This window comes from Triticum urartu, chromosome 4 (genome assembly GCF_003073215.2).
Source record: "Triticum urartu cultivar G1812 chromosome 4, Tu2.1, whole genome shotgun sequence".
Lineage (NCBI taxonomy): Eukaryota > Viridiplantae > Streptophyta > Magnoliopsida > Poales > Poaceae > Triticum > Triticum urartu.
In genome coordinates, this window is record NC_053025.1 from 405,034,161 (window position 1) to 405,054,965 (window position 20,805).

The 20,805-nt window shown below is 45.6% G+C and overlaps 2 protein-coding genes across 6 annotated transcripts; both read left to right on the forward strand.

Moving 5' to 3' along the window:
* Positions 1–966: 966 nt before the first annotated feature.
* On the forward strand, positions 967–3,201 carry LOC125551798 (G8 domain-containing protein DDB_G0286311-like). Its single transcript, XM_048715151.1, has 4 exons — positions 967–1,213; positions 1,850–2,470; positions 2,555–2,600; positions 2,688–3,201. Exons 1-4 carry the CDS (start codon positions 1,138–1,140, stop codon positions 2,935–2,937), a joined length of 993 nt encoding a protein of 330 aa, XP_048571108.1. The 5' UTR covers positions 967–1,137; the 3' UTR covers positions 2,938–3,201.
* Positions 3,202–3,607: 406 nt separating this feature from the next.
* Positions 3,608–7,646, forward strand: LOC125551797 (protein CHUP1, chloroplastic-like). 5 transcript variants are annotated; one of them, XM_048715149.1, is made up of 8 exons: positions 3,608–3,743; positions 5,183–5,654; positions 5,871–6,176; positions 6,260–6,391; positions 6,513–6,700; positions 6,780–6,891; positions 7,008–7,142; positions 7,226–7,646. In XM_048715149.1, the coding sequence occupies exons 2-8, from the start codon at positions 5,247–5,249 to the stop codon at positions 7,301–7,303; spliced, it is 1,359 nt and encodes a 452-aa protein (XP_048571106.1). In that variant the 5' UTR covers positions 3,608–3,743; positions 5,183–5,246; the 3' UTR covers positions 7,304–7,646. The 5 variants fall into 5 exon arrangements, with proteins under 5 accessions (XP_048571106.1, XP_048571107.1, XP_048571104.1 ...); XM_048715150.1 differs by having other exon boundaries at positions 3,615–3,743; positions 5,053–5,654; positions 5,874–6,176; XM_048715147.1 differs by having other exon boundaries at positions 3,616–3,743; positions 5,178–5,654.
* The last annotated feature ends 13,159 nt before the right edge of the window (positions 7,647–20,805 follow it).

Sequence of the window (20,805 nt, forward strand, 5' to 3'; positions counted from 1 at the left end):
GGATCTTCCCTTAGAGGGGTCTTGAATCCAAAGGGATCTTCTCCGAAGAGGGACCACGGTCTCTCTCGTGGAGTAGATCCGCTGTGGATGAGCAATGTTCTATCTCTAAATATGAGCTAAACCAATGCTAATCCTAGAAAAGTGGTGGAGGAGTCGTTTATATAGGCAAAGGGGGCGAAGGGGTACTTGGGCCTCGACCCAACATCATGCACGCAGGCATTGTCCGGATGATCCGGGTGTAGGTCCGGATGATCCGGGCTTCAGGGGTCCGGATGATCCGGGTCGGCGTCCGGATCGTCCGGCTGTGTCGTGGGGGCTGCGGGAGGTCCAGATGTCCGGGTCCTGGTCCGGACGTCCGGGTATGTCCAGATGATCCGGGACTGGGTCCGAATGATCCGGCTTCAGGGCAGCTTGTGTTGCTCTCGGGTCTCCAATTGTCCGGATCGTCCGGGCTGGGGTCCGGATCATCCGGACTGTGTCCGGATCGTCCGGGACCTCCTCCGGATCATCCGACCAGTCTGGGACTTGGCTGATTTCTTCTCCGTCTTCCGCTCCCAATCCTTCTTGCTCCTTAGCTTCTCCATGGCTAGCTCCTTGGTACCTGAGTATGCACAATATCTCCGTTTGAGGTAGTAGCCAAGTCTCATATGCATTGAAGTGGAATTGTGAGAGAAGTGATGTCACCTCAATTTCGAGAGCTCTTGTACATGCTCGTGTCATGGGTCCACTAGACATTTGGTGGGACGATGAGAGATCCATGAAAATGATCTTGGGATGCTCCGCATCAGTTCCAGCCGCCAGGAGCGAGAGACTCCGATTATAGATGCTGTTACCAACATTCTTCCCTGGTGCGGTGCGGATGCGTAGATAGATACGGGTATTGTATTCGGTATTCCATTCCAGACGGATGCTGCAGTGACAGTGAAAGCGAGGGAGCGTGCTTTCTCTCTCTCACCTTGCGCCTTTTCCGCCCATACCTCTCTCTCGTGCCTCCTGCTACCACCACCACCACCACCATCACCACCTTTTCCTTTCCATTCCCTTCCCTCGGGCAGCCCCCAAAAAAACAACACTAGCTGAGGCTGCGGCGGCGACCCACCTCTTTCTTGTCTGGTTGCGGAGCGGCCGGCGGCGAGGATGGTGGTTCGCCTCCTCTTCCTCCTCCTGCCCCTCGCTTGCTCCCTCCTCTTCCTCGAGCTCCCCTCGGTCTCAGGTACTTCCTCTTCTTCTTTCTCCAGCTGCTCTGTCGCCATAAAACCCTCCCACCACTATAATTCCTGTTTAGATCCCCGTCCCGGAGGCTCATCTGCACAACTACCGCGGACATTTTTAGATTCCGAAATGTACTCTTGCGCCTCTACCTGCGGCTGCTGCACACGATTTCATTTTCTTGAGGTGATATATGGGACGGACGAACGGTTAATTCTGAACTTAACGTCCCCTTCGATCTGTACACAAATCCCACTCTATGTCTGGACTCTGGAGTAACACAATACTACTTACTTCAGCATTTACATCTCGATCTGGGACTGGGAGAGATTAATTGTGCTGATTTGTGCGTGCTTCAGATTGGGGAGCATCACTGTATAGATACATATACTGGGATGGGATATGCATGTGTGGCCCATTCCTTCTCTTTTCATACTGCTACTTGCCTACAACTGAGCATGCATGTAACGATAATTTCTTTTTCTAAGATTTCACTTTCATTTCACAGCCCTCTTGGGCAATATGCATCTCATACCTACTTTCTTGCCTACTTAGTTCTATGCATGTGCTCTATCAGAACATGAAACTTAGCATTCCATGCTAGCTAATCACTCTAAATACTTCATTGTTGCTAACGCAGGCAAACCAACTGTCCATGATGACTTGGATCCAGCTCAAGTGACCAACCCGACCACGCCCATCACAGTCCCATCGACGAACCCAACACCAACAATCATCACCGTGCCGTCCACAAACCCTACCATCACAATCCCTTCATTAAACCCTTTGCCCACACCTATCACAACCCCCTCAAACGACCCTTCTACCACATTACCATTGCCAACCCCTTCGACATCTGCACCCAACACGCCAGTCACCATTCCTGTTACCACCCCTTCGACATTCCCCCCATCGGCACCACTGACAAACCCAGCGACGAACCCAATGGTGCCTACTGTCGGCACTACACCGCCTACTTCTCCGACCACTACTCCAGTCACAGCTCCAGTTGTGTCAGGGCAGCAAGCCTGGTGCGTGGCCAAGGCCGGCTCATCACAAACCGCGCTCCAGGACGCACTGGACTATGCGTGCGGTATTGGTGGAGCAGATTGCTCACCAATACAGCCATCAGGGAGCTGCTATTATCCAAATACCTTGGAAGCCCATGCGTCATACGCCTTCAACAGCTATTACCAGAAGAACCCTGCACCCTCCAGCTGCGACTTTAGGGGTGCCGCAATGCTTGCCAATGCTAATCCAAGTAAGACGGTTTCTCCTTCTAGATAGCTTCAAGGATTTTCAGTTTGGTGTTCTGAAATATCATGCTTACATCTCCTCTTTGCAGGCTCAGCAACCTGTGTATTGGCATCATCAATGTCTTCTCCAACGAGGTGAAGCTTATAAATTTGCATTCTGATAACATGGAACTCTCGTGTTTAAAGCAATGATGTGTATGGTGAACTATTTCATCTTTGCAGCTCTACTGCTGGATCCACTGCTCCTACTACATCATCCACTAGCCCTGTTACTAGTTCATCTGATTCTGATCCAGGATCATCAGTACTGAACTCGAGTGGCTCAGGCATTTCTGGATCATCAGACTTTGGGTCGGACTTCCCAGGAGAGGCCAACACTGGCAATGGTTGGCACTCAATCTTGCCCTCTGGCTGGTCCTGGGCAGGTTTGTTCTCAACGCTTGCATTGCCATACGTTGGAGGGATATTTTGAAGAACGAAGCTGCTCCAGAATTTTGGAAACTGTGAGAGTTGAAGTGGTGGCAAAGATTTAGAGTTTTGCCTTTAGCTGTAGTGGTTGTATCCTGTATGAGTAGGCCAGAGTTGTGTGCTAGTAGGAAGTAGGCTTATTGCCTGTATTAACCAGTGGATGTAGTTTCTAGGTGTATCAAATCAAATGTTGATTATGTGCACTTCTGCTCTTGCAAGTTGTTGTATTTTGCTCAGTTTGAATGTGTGATTTAAACTTGAAGCAGCACATGCAAAATCTTGGAAGTGCAGTTGGGGCCATTAAGTTCTGTGAAGCGAGTTTAGGTGGTCAATCTCCAACTCTGATGTCATGTCTAACCATAATTTGAAACTCGGGTGAGCTGTAGCTCTTCAACATATTAATGACCAATCCATGCACTTGTAACACATGGAAGCTTTTGTATACATTTTATCCATAAAAGAAGTGGCTTACCAATGGTCAATGGATGTATCTGTGCCCTGACACATAAGACTGATATGCACTTTGGGAGTTTGGGTTGCTTTCGTTGGGTTGGTTGTTTAGTGATGTGGAAGGGGGAATGTTGAGACATTCCACCAACAGCTAGCTAGCTGGGCATTTTCTTTTTGTTTATACATATATAAGATTGTGGCATTCAATTGTTGGTCCTCAGTTTGATCCAAATGTCACACCTACTTTCCCACTATCAGCAACCTGTTCGTGGCATCTATAAGTAGAAGCACCTCTCCACTGTTCTGCTATCAGATTATTTCCTTTGGAGCTGCTTGTCTCTTGCATCCTGCAAAACAAAGGTGTGCCCTTCTGTCCCTTGTAACTTTTTGGCAAGGAATATATTATGATGAAATTCATGTGATCATTCTAAAATGGTGTCAATGATTCTGATTCCTATTTGGAGGATGAAGTACTCTGTTGTGATCCACTGCTCCTCTTGGATGCTTTCTTTCTTCTACTTATTCCATTTCACATGGATTTTATTGTCACCGATTTTCGCTGGAGAATGAGTTTTGCTTGTTTGTTTTGTTGTCACTTAGGCGAGTTAGCTTCGATTCAGTTTAGTGCATGGGGTTGGTCTGTCATGCTTCATGATTATGCCATTGCTTAAAGTATAAAACTAGTTGGGGTGATTGGGTCAGTTGTTAAACTATATACTAAAAAGGCAAAGACAATAGACGGCAAACACTACCACCAGTCTTCAGTTACATGTGTTTTGGCAATGAACTGATCACTTGTATTATGCCAAAATTAATTTTGTATTGAACTAGTGGTGACTGGTGAGGAAGCCAGGTGGCGCACACACCAGACATGAATTAAACAAATGAAAAGCAAAGTCTGTCTTAAAGTTACAAAAGTAAGGGGAAAAAAGAGGGACAAATTGTTGAGCCTTGAACATGAAGTGCTTATCTATTTCTTGAAATGTGCAGATTCTGGTGTGCTGCTTCAAGTTAAACTGTATACATTCAGCTAAATGGTTCTCACATGGTCTAGAAGTATATACTAGTGTTCCAGCCACAACTACCCCGGCCTTTTGTCAACTGCCAGCCCTCGATATTAAATGTGTGTGGCTTAATGATTTGGTCTGTATTAGCATCCAATGCTTTATATGTTGCTGTCTTGTCTTTCCACCTGTTTTTCCGCAGCCTGCACTATTTTTTAACCCCCTAAGATGGGATTACAGGAAGAACCTCAACCAATGCATAAATAATCCAGATGCAAGTACGCACCAAGTTACAGGAAATTACTGCATAACTAGTGTCTTCATACACCAGAACAATACAAACATTTTGAGGGACGGTAATTACCATTTGACATGTAGAGTAGAGTAGATCTCGTATTGCAATGCAATGAAACAGTGTAGTACTGTGTTTTCGGTTGGTTAAATAGTAACGGCACTGGTTTATTGCTGTGTCTCTGCTTTCTGGTCCTGTTCGTCCTCTATGGTCATGGCCGATTGGACACTCTCAACTTAAGCAGCCTACCACACCCTACTTTGCATTAAAGAGCAATCAGGTTCAGGCAGGCAGGCTGTTGCTCTCTCTCTTTTTCTCAGTGCAATTGACACTGATAATTCTCTTGTTTGTACTAGTATCTGCCGCTTTGCAGTCAACAAAGAGCTGAGCTGTGTGCCGATTCCACAACCCACATGCTGCATGCCAAGTTGCCAACATATATTGCCATCGCCAACCACCACCCGGGCAGCACCTTCCTTTCTGACACTGAGTATTCAGTGCAGGTCGCAACGCAGCAATAAAGGCTAGAACTCTAGGCTTAGGCTGCTCCTTGGATTCACACACGCAATGAAGCAGCAGGTTTTGAGCAACGCCCATGGCGGCAGGATCTCCTCGCCATCGGTGGCCGCGCGAACCAGGGTTCCAAGAGCAGCAGCAGCAGCAACACCCATCAAGGAAGCTCCTTCGTCTCCAGCTCCGGCACCCGCCACCCCTCCTCGGGCCAGAAGGCTTGTGAGGGTGAGCAGCAAGGAGGAGAGGGTGGTGACTGGTGCAGCTGCAAAGCCAAAGAGGCACAAGGAGGATTCCGAGGAGGAGACGCGCAAGCTGCGTGGGGAGGTGGAGGCCCTGAGGAAGGAGGTGGAGAGGCTGCAGCTGCTCAACACCGAGCTGGAATGTGACAAGAGCGACCTGACGCACCAGCTCGCCCTTGCGCGCTGCACCATCACCCGACTTCAGGAGCAGCATGACATCTATGTAAGTTGGGCTCCATGTCACCACAGACCTCTTCGATCACTGTGCAGTTGCTTCTTCTTCCATTTCCTGAAAACAAAACTGGTTATGTAAATCTCTCCCTTTACCTGCAACCTGCTTTGTTCTACCATGAGATGTCCATGACTCCATGTTCATTCACAACTGTACGCAGCAGCGGGTGGCTAACAGACAGCAAATGATTTTTGATTCTCAATTCAGCAGGCGCAGACCGCTGTGGCGCAACGAAACAACCTAAAAGACAGTGCCATGAGCAAACCACAGCCTCCGAAGCCCCCCTCACCGCCGCCGCCACCACCACCTAGTAAAATCCTCGGAAGAGCCCCGGCACCGCCTCCTCCCCCTCCGCAACGTGGCACAATAGGCACAGTGAACAAGGCAACCGCGTTGGTTGAGATGTACAACTCCCTGAACAAGCGTGACACCAAGAAAGCTGTGACTGTCAGTGCTGCTCATCACAACAGCATCGTCGGCGAGCTACAGAACCGCTCCACGCACTTATTGGCGGTCAGCACTATTGCCATGAAACGACCCTCGAATTTTTTGCTAGACACGATTTCTTACTAGATGTATGTCTATCTTTTGTTCAGATCAAGACGGATGTCGAAACAAAAGGAGACTTCATCAATGGTCTCATTAACAAAGTTCAGACCACTACTTACACCGATGTGGAGCAAGTGCTGACCTTTGTTGATTGGCTTGATCAACAACTTTCAACTCTGGTAATCAAGCAAACACTATATAATATTTAGTTCCAATTGCCGTTTTCTACCAGTACAAGGACAACACCTGGGATGGTTGGTGAGGTGGTTACTAACCAAATTAAGCTGCTGTAAAATTCAGTCGGATGAAACAGGCGTGTTGAAGCACTTCAGTTGGCCGGAGAGGAAAGCTGATGCACTCCGGGAAGCAGCGTTTGAATACCGGGATCTCAAGTGTGTCGTAACAGAGATCTCTTCCCTGAACGCCGACGATGGCAGCCCTACTTCGTGTGAGGCTACTCTGAGGAAGATATCAAGCCTGCTGGATAAGTATGAAATCAAGAACCAATTGAGCTGACACGTGATTTGGGTGCTGAAACTTGATTTATGGTACTTAATTGTTTGCCAGGTTGGAGAAGAGCATGAAGAGATTAGTGAACCTGAGGAGCTCGGTGATGCCGTGCTATAAACAGTTTGGAATTCCGACTGAATGGATGCTTGATTCAGGGATTGCTTCGAAGGTAGTCAGTTAATTAGTATATCTGCATTCAGTTAAAAACATAGTATCTGTGTACTTGATATTTGCACCAAACAGAGATTAACCGGTTGCGAATTGTTCATCTGTTTGAATTTGCAGATGAGGTTGGCATCAGTAACACTGGCAAAGGTGTACATGAAAAGAGCCCTCAAGGAAATAACAGCTTATACAGGAGGAGGGAATGAGGCTGCTCTTGTCGCTCAAAGCGTGCGTTTCACATATAGGGTTCACCAGGTATGTACTACCCCCGTCCTTCAAATGAATCAAGGATGATGCCATATGCTCATTTTATTTGCTTGATTTCTTGGAATTTGTAGTTTGCGGGAGGACTCGACAGTGAAGCGATGCGCGCCTTTGAAGAGCTAACGCAACGTTCTCGGTTGACTGCTGTTTAGCTACTAGATGAAATGATTGTCGATGAGTGAGACGAAACGATTGACGATATATATAGCTTCTCAGAGTACAAATTAATGTCACGGTTTTTGTATGCATGTAGTCTACTAGTTTACCTGAATTGATCAATAAATGTAATTTGTACTGCTACTATTCTACGCGGCACCCCGAGCTTGGGAACAAGGGGTGGAGAGACATAGATTATTTCAGTTCTACTGAAGACTTTGAAGTATACTTGAAAAAGGTAGACACAAACTTTTTGTGCTCCAAAATGAGTACCATACAAGAATATGTTGTAACACATTGAGGATCAAGTTAAGGACGTATGAAGTTTATGGCAAGTTAGATTGGCACAAAGTCGACAGTAGATCAAGCATCCGTAAGTGTTTGATGTTCTGCCGCTAACAAACAAACAACTCAATTTCGTTTGGACTCGCTTTTTTCCAACTCAACAAAAACAAGTCAAAAGGATTTAAGGGTTACCATTCAAGATATTTGCAATGAGCAAATGCAAACTAAAATTTGACGCTGCTACAGATAGGCGCACTGTCACCTTCTTGCGTTGCGCCGTCCACCCTCCGACCGCCGTCCACCAATACACAGCCCTCCTCCTCGGAATCGGATCTGCCGCAAACCGGCGACGGCGTCAGTCGGACGGGTCGCCGTCGGGGCGCAGTGGCACCAATCTGAGCCCCCTGCCCTTCTTCCTTCCTCACCCTTCTCATGCCCCGCTCGTCCGCTTTCAGCGACGGCGTTCGTGCTGTTTTTTTTTACCTGAGAACAGCGTTCGTACTCTAGGTAACTTTTTTTCTGTGTCGAGGAAATGCCACATTTTTCCTCGCTCCTACAGCACATCTTTCTTTTTATTGAACTAAATAACACATTTTTTATGGGTAGCTGGACAAAACACCACAAATTGAGTTTTTTCCTACTTCTTCACGTCCAAGCCCACACATCATACTTTTTAGGACGGATTTGCCCTCTGGTTCGTTTCATGTTCTGATTGAGCCCTTAGTGGTTCGATCATGATCAACACAGGATAGAACAGACGAAGCACCCGGTTGATGCGGCGCCACCTCCGCGTGCACCATGTGTAACGCCCACGATGCGGCTATATCTTCCACGTGTCGAGGCACGACTTAGAGGCATAATCGCATGGTGATTTAGTCGCAAGTGGGGTAATTTTCACACAATTCCATGTACTGAATAAGAAAAAGATAAAGAGTTGGCTTACAATTGTCACTTCACACAAATAACAGATTAAACATACATCACCCAGAGTACAATCAAGGTCCGACTACGGAACCAAAATAAAAGAAGACAACCCCAAATGCTAGATCCCCGATCGTCCCAACTGGACTTCACTACTGATCAACCGGAAAAGACACAAAACAACGATCAAGATCTTCATCGAGCTCTCACTTAAGCTCGGTTGCGTCACCTGCACTGGTATCATCGGCACCTGCAACTGTTGGGAAGTATCTGTGAGTCACGAGGACTCAACGATCTCACACCCGCGAGATCAAGACTATTTAAGATTATGGGTAGGATAGGGTAATGAGGTGGAGCTACACCAAAGGCTAAGCAAGTATGGTGGCTAACATACGCAAATAAGAGCGAGAAGAGAAACAACGCAACGGTCGTGAAGCTAGAAGTGATCAAGAAGTGATCCTGAAACTACTTACGCACAACCATAACACAAGAACCGTGTTCACTTCCCGGACTCCACCGAGAAGAGACCATCACGGCTACACACGCGGTTGATTCATTTTAATTAAGTTAAGTGTCAAGTTCTCTACAAGCGGATATTAACAAATTCCCATCTGCCACATAACCGCGGGCACGGCTTTTGAAAGTTTATACCCTGCAGGGGTGTCCCAACTTAGCCCATCACAAGCTCTCACGTTCAACGAAGGATATTCCTTCTCCCGAAAAGACCCGGTCGGTCTCAGAATCCCGGTTACAAGACATTTCGACAATGGTAAAATAAGACCAGCAAAGCCGCCCGATGTGCCGACAAATCCCGATAAGAGTCGCACGTATCTCGCTCTCAAGGCACTACGGATGGCAAGACGTCGGGTTAGCATAGACCCTGGTTGCCCAGGGGGCGCCGGACATCGCCCAGGTTGGACCAACACTCGGGGGAGCACTGGCCCGGGGGGGTAAATAAAGATGACCCTCGGGCTCCGGAAACCCAAGGAAAAAAGGCTTAGGTTGTTAAGCAAATGTAACACCAAGGTTGGGCCTTGTTGGAGGAGTTTTATTCAAAGCGAACTGTCAAGGGGTTCCCATAACACCCAACAGCGCAAGGAACGTAAAATCAAGGAACATAACACCGGTATGACAAAAACTAGGGCGGCAAGAGTGGAACAAAACACCAGGCATAAGGCCGAGCATTCCACCCTTTACCAAGTATATAGATGCATTAATTAAATAAGGTATATTGTGATATCCCAACATATCCATGTTCCTACATGGAACAAACTTCAGCTTCACCTGCAACTAGCAACGCTATAAAGAGGGGCTGAGCAAAAGCGGTAACATAGGCAAACAATGGTTTGCTAGGAAGGTGGGTTAGAGGCTTGACATGGCAATATGGGAGGCATGATATAACAAGTGGTAGGTAGCGCAACATAGCGATAGAACGAACAACTAGCAAGCAAATATAGAAGTGATTTCGAGGGTATGGTCATCTTGCCTGAGATCCCGCAAGGAAGAAGAACGAGTCCATGAAGAAGACAAACGGATGTAGTCGAACGAATCCTCACATCTCCGGAACGAAACCGAAGCTAACGAGAAAAGCAATCCAGAAAGGAGCAAGCAACATAGTAAACACACAAGCATAAACATTGCATGATGCACAACCAAGGATGATGCATGTCCGATTTAAAGAGGCATGGCATGGCAAAATGCAACAAACAACACTACAAGTTAAGTGGAGCTCAATATGCAACGAGTTGCATATTGACGAAACACCACAACAATTATTTAGTTCTCTCCCGTTTAAGTACTCAACAATATTAAATGTTGGTTAGCATGGCAAGGGGTGAAGCATAATAAAACTACTTATCTAGGCAAGTTTAAATGAGGTCGGAACAACAAGCAACAAGTCTGGAAAATCCCCATGTGCATATTTTGAATTTGGTACTATTCTGCCCTAAACCATATTTTAGAGTTGTTAAACATGCAAGGTGGGTGCATCATGTTAATCTATGCATTTTTTCACCCCATTTACATATAAAGTTTATTTACAATGGAGCTACAGTTATTTAGTTATGAAATAAAGCATTTTAGCCTGGCATTTAGGCAAAATTAATCAAACAACATTTTTAATATTGTAAACATGCATGAAAGTTGGATATTGTGAAACTAGATAAAAAAATCTAAGCACGTTACATGTTGAAAATATTTTAATATGATGCATGGTTCTGGAATTATTATATGCATGATGTTGAGGGTTTTTCTGTAAAACTGCAGTTTAGTCGAAAAAAGCTAAAATCGCAGGCAGGGAAAAAACGATATGGGCCGCATCCGGCTAGCCCAACAGAGGAAAAGCCAGGGGGCTGCTCACCCCGGGCCAGCTGGCGATGCTGGCTGGGCCTTGAGCGGATCTGGCCCAAGCGGGCGACGTGCATGGTCAACGGGGATGAGTGGGCGAGCTGCTGCTCGTTTCTGAAGAACAGAAAACACCAGCACGCCCCGCGCGATGCAAACGACGGCAGGGGGGTCCATGCAACGGGGTCGGTGGGAATCGGCGGGAACGAGCGGATCGAGGCGGGATCGAGGCGCGAATCTGAGCTGCGGGGCCCCATCTTCGATGATGGTGGCGCCGGCTGGTGCTCCTGCTGGTCGCCGACGGCGGCAGGATGAGGTGGCGTCGGGGTTCGACGGGAGCACAGGGGCAGTGCCATGGCGTGTGCAACCTCCTGTGAAAGAGAGAAATAGAGAGGTCAAGGAAGGGGAAGGCATCGCGGAGGAGAAGGAAGGGAAGGAGGACGGAGAGGCGCGGCAGAGGGGGTCACGGTGTTGCTACCTGGGGTTGCCGGCGACGACGAGGATGGTCGTTGGAGGAGCGAAGGCAAGGCCATGGTTGCCAGCGCGACAAGGCAAGCCTCTGCTTGTGGCGTCCATGGCGGCGCTGCTATGGTAGCACGTGCACGGCTTGCAGAAGGACGAGCGGCGGCGGGTTAGGAGCGTCGATGAAGCAGGCGACGGCTGGGGAATGAGGCACAACTCGGGCGTGGGTCCAGAGACGAGAGCGGTTAGCCTGGTTGCCGGCATGGTCCTGTGAGAGAGAGAAATGAGGCGGGAGAGATGGTACAGAGAGAGGGAGAGAGAGCATCGGGGAATCCAGCCTGGTGGTTGGGCAGGTTTGGGCCGCGGATGGAGCAGCACCGGCAGCAAGAGGAAAACGAGGAGGGAGGTGGATCTGGAGGCTGTATGTGGCGAGCGATGGTTGGGAAGGGATGGATCCCGAGGGGGATTTGGTTTGACGAAGGGGATGTGGGAGATGAGTGCGGCGGCGGCAGGGACAAGTCCCTAGATTTTAGGGTTTTGTCCAGATTTAGACTAGGAGTTTCTTATATAAGGAAAGAGGGGGAGTTTAGGGTAGATTCGGACCCTCTGATCGAAATCGGGTGGTCCAAGATAACTAGGTTGGGAAGTCCAAATAAGAAAACGGTGATGTTTTATAGATGTTTGGGGATGATCCGGACCCAACGGTGACAACTGAGTGGGTCGGGTTCGGGGAAGTTTCGAACACGCACGAGGGGTCAATGCACTGTACAAAGAGGGGTTAGGCGAATGAGGTCAATTGTGTGGTTGGGCTGAGAAGAGAGAGGATGAATGCAACCCGGCAACCATTTCCGGAAACTGAAAACGTCCGACGTTAGACCGGCTATAATGCCGCTATAGTTAACCGTTGGGGCGTCAAACGGACCCCGAATGTGATGAAACTTGGCAGGGGACCTACTAACAACATAATAACATATCAAGCCAACTTTCATCCCATTCCGAGAACATTTTCCGGCCACTTATAAAATAATATTTCGGACGTGCCGCGGGCGTGTGCGAATGTGGATGGGCTCAGAACGGACAACAGAAAGAACTGGGAGAACCCGGACGGATGCAAGTTTTGAAAACATGATGATGCAATGCACATGATTACATGGCAAGATGCAACACGCAAGCAAATGACATGGAAAAGACAGTTAAAAACAGGAAGACACCTGGCGCAACGGACTCGGGGAGTCACAACACTCCACCACTACAAGAGGATCTCGTCCTGAGATCTAGGATGCACCGGAGAGAAAACGGAATAGGAAGAGAAGAGGTAAAACTAAGTTGCTTCTTTGACAAATGAGTGAAACCAAAGAACCTTGAGAGGTTGAACAAATTGAAAGAAAGAATACAATGAAGATGAACAAAGTTGAAAACACTCTGTTAGAAAAGAGGAACAAGGAACCTTACTAGAGCCTTGTAGTTTGAAAGACATAAGAAATGGGTTGCGACGGACAAGAAGTACATGCAAGCACTCCGGTAGAAATGAGATGTACAAGGAATGATAAAGATCAATTACGACAACACTCCAGTTGGAAATGGAAGGTAAAAATATGAACTTGGCAAAATGAAAGCACTTGGATGAGGGTCCGGTTAGAAGAGGAATGATAGACACAACACTCCGGTTAAACAAGATAGAGAAGGAATAGGAATGATATAATTTGGGCAGCACTCCGACTGTAAATGGAAGGAATTGAGCATGAACTTGACACGATGAGAGGATCCTTGATGAAATCAACAACACACTGTCTCCGAAACTATTGGAAGAATGGCACAAGGGGAAGAAATATTTCAGACAGCACTCCGGTTACGAAGGGAGGTAAAACTTGATAAGATGAGAGAACTTGAAAAGAGGGCACGACACTCCGTTGAATGGATAAGCAAGGAAAAAACGTGATCTTGAGAAGACGAGATGATTGGTCGAAGAGGGGAACATCACAATGTCTCCGTAAGAAAATAATAGGAGTTAGATCATTGGAATAACAGAACGGAGAAGAAAATGCCAGGTTCTGCCACAAATGAGCTTGGAAAGCGCCCTTCCAAGAAGGTTATAACGGAGTTGTTGGAAAACCAACAACGAAACGAGTAAGCTTGTAGTGGGCTTATGGAAAACTTCTTGAAATTTTGAGGTGAAATTCTGCCACTAACAAAAAAACAATAGATTGGATTGATATGAATAAGGAGACGAGAAACTTATTTCACCGGGAGGATAAATGAAGAACCTGGGTCATTTATAAGCACCATAAGTAGCAACGATCCTTAGGGAAAGCTTAAGGTGAAATATGACACAAGATAACTCCAACAAAGAGATTAATGGATTTAAAATACCTCATTCTTGATAACTTGTGAATCATGAAACACGAAGGAAAATTATCAACAATGACATAAAACCACCTCAAAAGGTGAGATATGAAAGAATTACACTTCGGAATGCAAGATGAAGAATGCTTGAACTCCTCAAAACAAGACATGTGTTGAGCACCATGTTTAATTTTGACTAAACTTGGCGGATCATAACTTTGAGAGAAAATCTTGAAGAACAATTGAAGAAAGAAAAGAATCCTTGACGAACCACCATGTAGAGCCTCCATGAAGAACTTCGGTAATCAAAGGAATGATCACAAAGAAGTGAAGGACGAAAAGAATAAGATTGAAGCCTTGCAATGATTGGATGGAGCTTTGAAATGATATAATTGAAAGAGCTTGGAACTTCGGAAAAGAAAGATGAACAATTTAGCACCGACAAATTGATATCATGAATGAACTCCGGAAGAAAAGAATTGAATCACCTCAAAGAAGACAAGAATAAGATTTACTGTATGTTTATCCTTCATCAACTTAACTTGATGACAAACAACGGATTTGGCATACTACTTATTCTCGTAGAAAGGATTAAGAGAGATATAGCGCCAACTTGGGAAGGTCTTCAATGAACCACCGGTAGGATTGGAAAGAACGAATGAATTGATATGATAACCAAGGAAGGGAACTCTTGAATGAACCACCGTAAGAATTGAAAATGAAAGAAGAAAAGATAAAGAAACACTGATAAGAATTAGAGAACGAATGAAGATACTTGAGGGAATTTAGATACATGAGAACGAAGAGATCACGAGCTGATTAGAGAATACTTCAATGAAGCACCAGTATGATTTGGAGAACGAGAGCTGAAAAGCGGGAATGAATAATTCTGAGATGATGGGCTTCGGAGAATCAAACTGAAAAGACTCATGAATTGTTCCGGATGGGTGAAAAGAATTCTCACAATCGAAAACAATTATGAGAGGATGGCATCAAGCTAGAACCATGAATCTTGAAGAGAATGGGGCAAGATTTAAGAGAAACTCTTCTTCGGTCTTCACAAACCCGAGAATGACGACGCGAAACAGCACCATGAATTGTTGAGACACTTCGGAATAATGAAGAATATAAAGCTTGAATCAACAATGAAAAGAATTTGAAAGATCTTGGAGAAAGACATTTGACTAATGATAATTCATTCTTACGTCAAACTTGGAGAAGAATTTGAGAGTAGCTCCGAAAAAATTAGAAGAGTCAGGTAAGATCCTGGGAAAAGACCTGTGGGTTAGGGCCCACTCAAAAGATACACCGTTGAACAATTAAAAAGAGAGATTGCGCCGGTTGAATTAAATGACTTGAATGAGATAACATCCTCGAAAGAGTTTGAACGAATGCAGAGTGGAAACACGAATCTTCGAGATATCTTGAGCACTCCAAAACAAATGAATAGAGAGAAGTGAATGATTAAGAGGTGCACTGGCATGAGAAAGCATTTGAACCGAGGAAAGGATATGATCGACACTGAAATCTTGAGTTGAATCCACCGGAGAAGAAAAAGAACGACGAATGATGAACTTGAAGCTTCGCTAGTATCTTCATGAGAATCACCGGATAAGAACATTGATTGAAAAGAATGAAGAGGCTTCCCATCAATGAAATGGATACTTGATTAAGACATTTGATTACTTGAAGGAAAAAAAAGGGGGGGGGGGGGGGAAAAAACAAAGGTAACTTGGGGCATATGGAATGGATACCGTTGAGAAAAATCTTAGAATTGATCTTGCGAATGTTGGAATGATCGGATGCACTTGAAGAGAAACACGCCGGTTGAAAAGGATCGACATGACAATCTCGATAATCGAAAAGGATTAGCACTCCCATGGAAATATGAGAACACGATTTAGGAAAAGGTATGGATTCAACACTTGACTTCGAAGCAACTCGAATACCACAACTCAAAACAAAGCAAAGGATTTGGTTTGCAGAATAAGCCGAAAACAAACATATGATAGATCCCATATCGTATCATGTGTCTGTTGGAAAGATATTCTAGGAGCTACTTGAATTCCCACTAATAAACTCCCGAAACTTTCTGGTTATGCAATCAGGTGTTGGGGATACAGGGGAAGCATAATATCTCACCCAAACTAACAATTCCTACATCCAGCTGTATCCATCCTTCAACACATAACCAAGAAACCTTCGGAAATCATGTACCTCAACCTTTGAAAAGCATATGTTATACGAGTTATGGCAATACTCCCGAACTCCCGCCCCAGTACTAGGTGGCGTCGAGGCTATCTCACCAACAACTGCATAAAAGAGATTTTTGATGTCGGCGAAACTCAGGTATTCCAGAACTGCGATGATAAAATTGTGATGACAATACCTCGGAGCTCAACTCCCCGGGACACTGCCACAACCCCTAAATGTCAAGAGGCACCAAGAACAATGTTCTCGTCACAAGACTATCGAAACGATTCCAATATACCCGCGTGATCCTAAAAAAATCGTGAACTTTGAGGAGAGAAAAGTCAAAACTTCTACATTAGGAGGCCTCACCAGAGTGACGAAGGGACTGAGGAGTAAAAAGAATCCTACTCTCCGATATATATAATCCTAAGACTCAAAACATTTTGTTCTAGACTCAACAACGTCAGCGATTCGATCAAGCAGGGGGCTCCTAAGTCGGGGATGGCTCTGATTACCAACTTGTAATGCCCACGATGCGGCTATATCTCCCACGTGTCGAGGCACGGCTTAGAGGCATAACCGCATGGTGGTTTAGTCGCAAGTATGGTAATCTTCACACAATCCCATGTACTGAATAAGAAAGGGATAAAGAGTTGGCTTACAATCACCACTTCACACAAATAACAGATTAAACATATATCATCCAAAGTACAATCAAGGTCCGACTACGGAACCAAAATAAAAGAAGACAACCCCAAATGCTAGATCCCCGACCGTCCCAACTGGGCTCCACTACTGATCAACCGAAAAAGACACAAAACAACGATCAAGATCTTCATCGATCTCCCACCTAAGCTCGGTTGCGTCATCTGCACTGGTATCATCGGCACCTACAACTGTTGGGAAGTATCTGTGAGTCATGAGGACTCAGCAATCTCACACCCGCGAGATCAAGACTATTTAAGCTTATGGGTAGGATAGGGTAATGAGGTGAAGCTACAGCAAACGCTAAGCAAGTATGGTGGCTAACATACGCAAAAAGAGCGAGAAGAGAAGCAACACAACGGTCGTGAAGCTAGAAGTGATCCTGAAACTACTTACGCACAACCATAACACAAGAACCGTGTTCACTTCCCGGACTCCGCCGACAAGAGACCATCATGGCTACACACGCGGTTGATTCATTTTAATTAAGTTAAGTGTCAAGTTCTCTACAATCGGATATTAGGAAATTCCCATCTGCCACATAACTGCGGGCACGGCTTTTGAAAGTTTATACCCTGCAGGGGTGTCCCAACTTGGGCCATCACAAGCTCTCACGGTCAACGAAGGATATTCCTTCTCTTGGAAAGACCCGATCAGTCTCGGAATCCCGGTTACAAGACATTTCGACAATGGTAAAACAAGACCAGCAAAGCTGCCCGATGTGCCGACAAATCGCGATAGGAGTCGCACATATCTCGTTCTCAGGGCACACCGGATGGGCAAGACGTCGAGTTGGCATAGAACCTGGTTGCCCAGGGGCACCGGACATCGCCCAGGTTGGACCAACACTCGGGGGAGCACTGGCCTGGGGGGGTAAATAAAGATGACCCTCGAGCTATAGAAACCCAAGGGAAAAAGGCTTAGGTTGTTAGGCAAATGTAACACCAATGTTGGGCCTTGCTGGAGGAGTTTTATTCAAAGCAAACTGTCAAGGGGTTCCCATAACACCCAACCGCGTAAGGAATGCAAAATCAAGGAACATAACACTGGTATGACGGAAACTAGGGCGGCAAGTGTGGAACAAAACACCAGGCATAAGGCCGAGTCTTCCACCCTTTACCAAGTATATAGAAGCATTAATTAAATAAGGTATATTGTGATATCCCAACATATCCATGTTCCTACATGGAACAAACTTCAGCTTCACCTGCAACTAGCAACGCTATAAGAGGGGCTGAGCAAAAGCGGTAACATAGCCAAACAACGGTTTGCTAGGAAGGTGGGTTAGAGGCTTGACATGGCAATATGGGAGGCATGATATAACAAGTGGTAGGTAGCGCGACATAGCGATAGAACGAACAACTAGCAAGCAAAGATAGAAGTGATTTCGAGGGTATGGTCATCTTGCCTGAGATCCCGCAAGGAAGAAGAACGAGTCCATGAAGAAGACAAATGGACATAGTCGAACGGATCCTCACAACTCCGGAACAAAACCGAAGCTAACGAGAGAAGCAACCCGTAAAGGACATGCAACATAGTAAACACACAAGCATAAACATTGCATGATGCACAACCAAAGATGATGCATGTCTGGTTTAAAGAGGCATGGCATGGCAAAGTGCAACAAACAACAATACAAGTTAAGTGGAGCTCAATATGCAAAGAGTTGCATATTGACGAAACACCACAACAATTATTTAGTTCTCTGCCATTTAAGTACTCAACAATATTAAATATTGGTTAGCATGGCAATGGGTGAAGCATAATAAAACTACTTATCTAGGCAAGTTTAAATGAGGCCGGAACAACAAGCAACAAGTCTGGAAAATCCCCATGTGCATATTTTGAATTTGGTATTATTCTGCCCTAAACCATATTTTAGAGTTGTTAAACATGCAAGGTGAGTGCATCATGTTAATCTATGCATTTTTTCACCCCATTTACATATAAAGTTTATTTACAATGGAGCTACAGTTATTTAGTTATGAAATAAAGCATTTTAGCATGGCATTTAGGCAAAATTAATCAAACAACATTTTTAACATTATAAACATGCATGAAAGTTGGATATTGTGAAACTAGATAAAAAATCTAAGCACTTTACATGTTGAAAACATTTTAATATGATGCATGGTTCTGGAATAATTATATGCATGATGTTGAGGGTTTTTCTGTAAAACTGCAGTTTACTGGAAAAAAAGCTAAAATCGCAGGCAGGGGAAAAAATGATACGGGCCGCATCCGGCTAGCCCAACAGAGGAAAAGCCTGATACGTCTCCAACGTATCTATAATTTTTGATTGCTCCATGCTATATTATCTACTGTTTTGGACTATATTGGGCTTTATTTTCCACTTTTATATTATTTTTGGGACTAACCTATTAACCGGAGGCCCAACCCAGAATTGTTGTTTTTTGCCTACTTCAGTGTTTCGAAGAAACGAAATATCAAACGGGGTCCAAACGGAATAAACCTTTCTGGAACGTGATTTTCTTCCCGAATATGACCCAGGAGACTTGGACCCTATGCCAAGGAAGCTTCGAGGTGGGCACGAGGTAGGGGGGCGCGCCCTATACCCCCAGGCGCGCCCCCACCCTCGTGGGCCCACCGAAGCTCCACCGACGTACTTGATAAGGATCAACGTGATGATCCTATAGTTTTTGCCCGATCTTTCACCGCAAGACAATCAAATAGAAAAACTTCTAATCACGGGAGTAATCCGCGTAACCTGAAGACGAGGAAACAAATCCAGCAAGCAACGTGATGAAGATCACCACGCCTCAAACCAAAGCACGATAATCCTTGATGAACACAAGAACCTCCGCAACAATCTTTATTAGATAAACGGTATCGCCGTCCCCGGAGGGATGCTTCACCAAAGAAACACAACTCGATTTTTAGACTAAAATTCTTAACTCCCCAAACCTAATGCGCCCCAGCTCCTTATATGGAGGGGTGAGGCGCCCGGCCTAATGGGCCTCGACCTGACTTGGTTGGACAGGCCCAAAACCAAGCCAAAACTCACAATTATTAAAAATCTAATTATTCAAAATAACAACAACACGCCTAGCTTGGTGGAGTCCTAAAATTGGGATTCACCTTCTCCGTCGTGCCTGTATCATCCTCCCCCCCTTCAAAAAGCATTGTCCTCAATGCGTGAGGGTCTGCTGGAAAGGGTGGCATGATATCAACAAAAGAATCACACTTCTGTGCCATCTTCAAGTCTCGCCTGCCTACCACTCCACATCCTCCCTCTTGGTCTGCTCGACTGGGTTTAGCTGTGGGTGCCTTTCTTCTCCACACACGCCTGGGCATAGGCGCCACCACCTTCTTCTCGTCCACCTTTGCTGGAGTCCTTTGTTTCTGAACATGAACCTGCTTTGCACTACCCTGCAAAAGATGAGTAATGCCTGGGCCACACAACTGACGAACATGTCCATCCTTGCCTTTGTGCATCTGCACTGCTGCTCCAACAAAACGCCTCAAAGGTGTGCTAACAAAACTGCGCTTGTCACCCCGAAGCACCTCATGCACTGGGACATGATCAACACAAATATCATCAGTCTGAACACCTGTGTCAACACAAACTGGAATTGTAACACATGCTGCAACATCCTTCCTCTCATCAGAAAGAGGTTGTACTTCAACTGGCTTGTCACTAACAAGAACAACAGGCTTGTCATCTACAGGTATAGCTGAAGCAATATCAACAATGTCGCTCTGTGCATTATGCTCCTCATGCTGCATCTTAGCTAACCTTGGCGGCTTAGCCTTGCGCAACCTCTCCTTGTGTACCACCTGCTCCACATCAGACTTTATTTGATCATCCTTCATAGGCTTCAAAGTCTGATGTTTGCCATTATGCACAAAAGAATATGTATTTGCTCTCCCAGCATGTGTAACATTGCGATCATACTGCCATGGATGTCCAAGTAACAACCCACACACCTCCAATGGCAACACATCACATTCTACCACATCAACATAGTCACCAACTGTAAATGGCACACGCACTTTATGAGTAACCTTCAGCATACCACAACTATTCAACCACTCAAGATGCTTAGGTTCAGGAATACGCCACGTGGACAACCCCAATGATGCCACCATTGCCTTGCTTATGCCATTAGTACAGCTACCACCATCAATCATCAACTTACATGCTTTGCCTTTAATCATACACTGAGTCTGAAATAAACTCCAACGTTGACATCTATCAATTGTCATGCATGCATCACCATGTACT

Excerpts from the sequence above, each read along its gene's own strand:
- LOC125551797 (XM_048715149.1), top strand. The coding sequence starts at position 5,247 with ATGAAGCAGCAGGTTTTGAGCAACGCCCATGGCGGCAGGATCTCCTCG. Across the intron at positions 6,177-6,259 it reads GCTCCACGCACTTATTGGCG|ATCAAGACGGATGTCGAAAC; the intron begins GTCAGCACTATT and ends TCTTTTGTTCAG. Across the intron at positions 6,392-6,512 it reads ATCAACAACTTTCAACTCTG|TCGGATGAAACAGGCGTGTT; the intron begins GTAATCAAGCAA and ends TGTAAAATTCAG.
- LOC125551798 (XM_048715151.1), top strand. The coding sequence starts at position 1,138 with ATGGTGGTTCGCCTCCTCTTCCTCCTCCTGCCCCTCGCTTGCTCCCTC. Across the intron at positions 1,214-1,849 it reads CGAGCTCCCCTCGGTCTCAG|GCAAACCAACTGTCCATGAT; the intron begins GTACTTCCTCTT and ends TTGCTAACGCAG. Across the intron at positions 2,601-2,687 it reads TCAATGTCTTCTCCAACGAG|CTCTACTGCTGGATCCACTG; the intron begins GTGAAGCTTATA and ends TCATCTTTGCAG.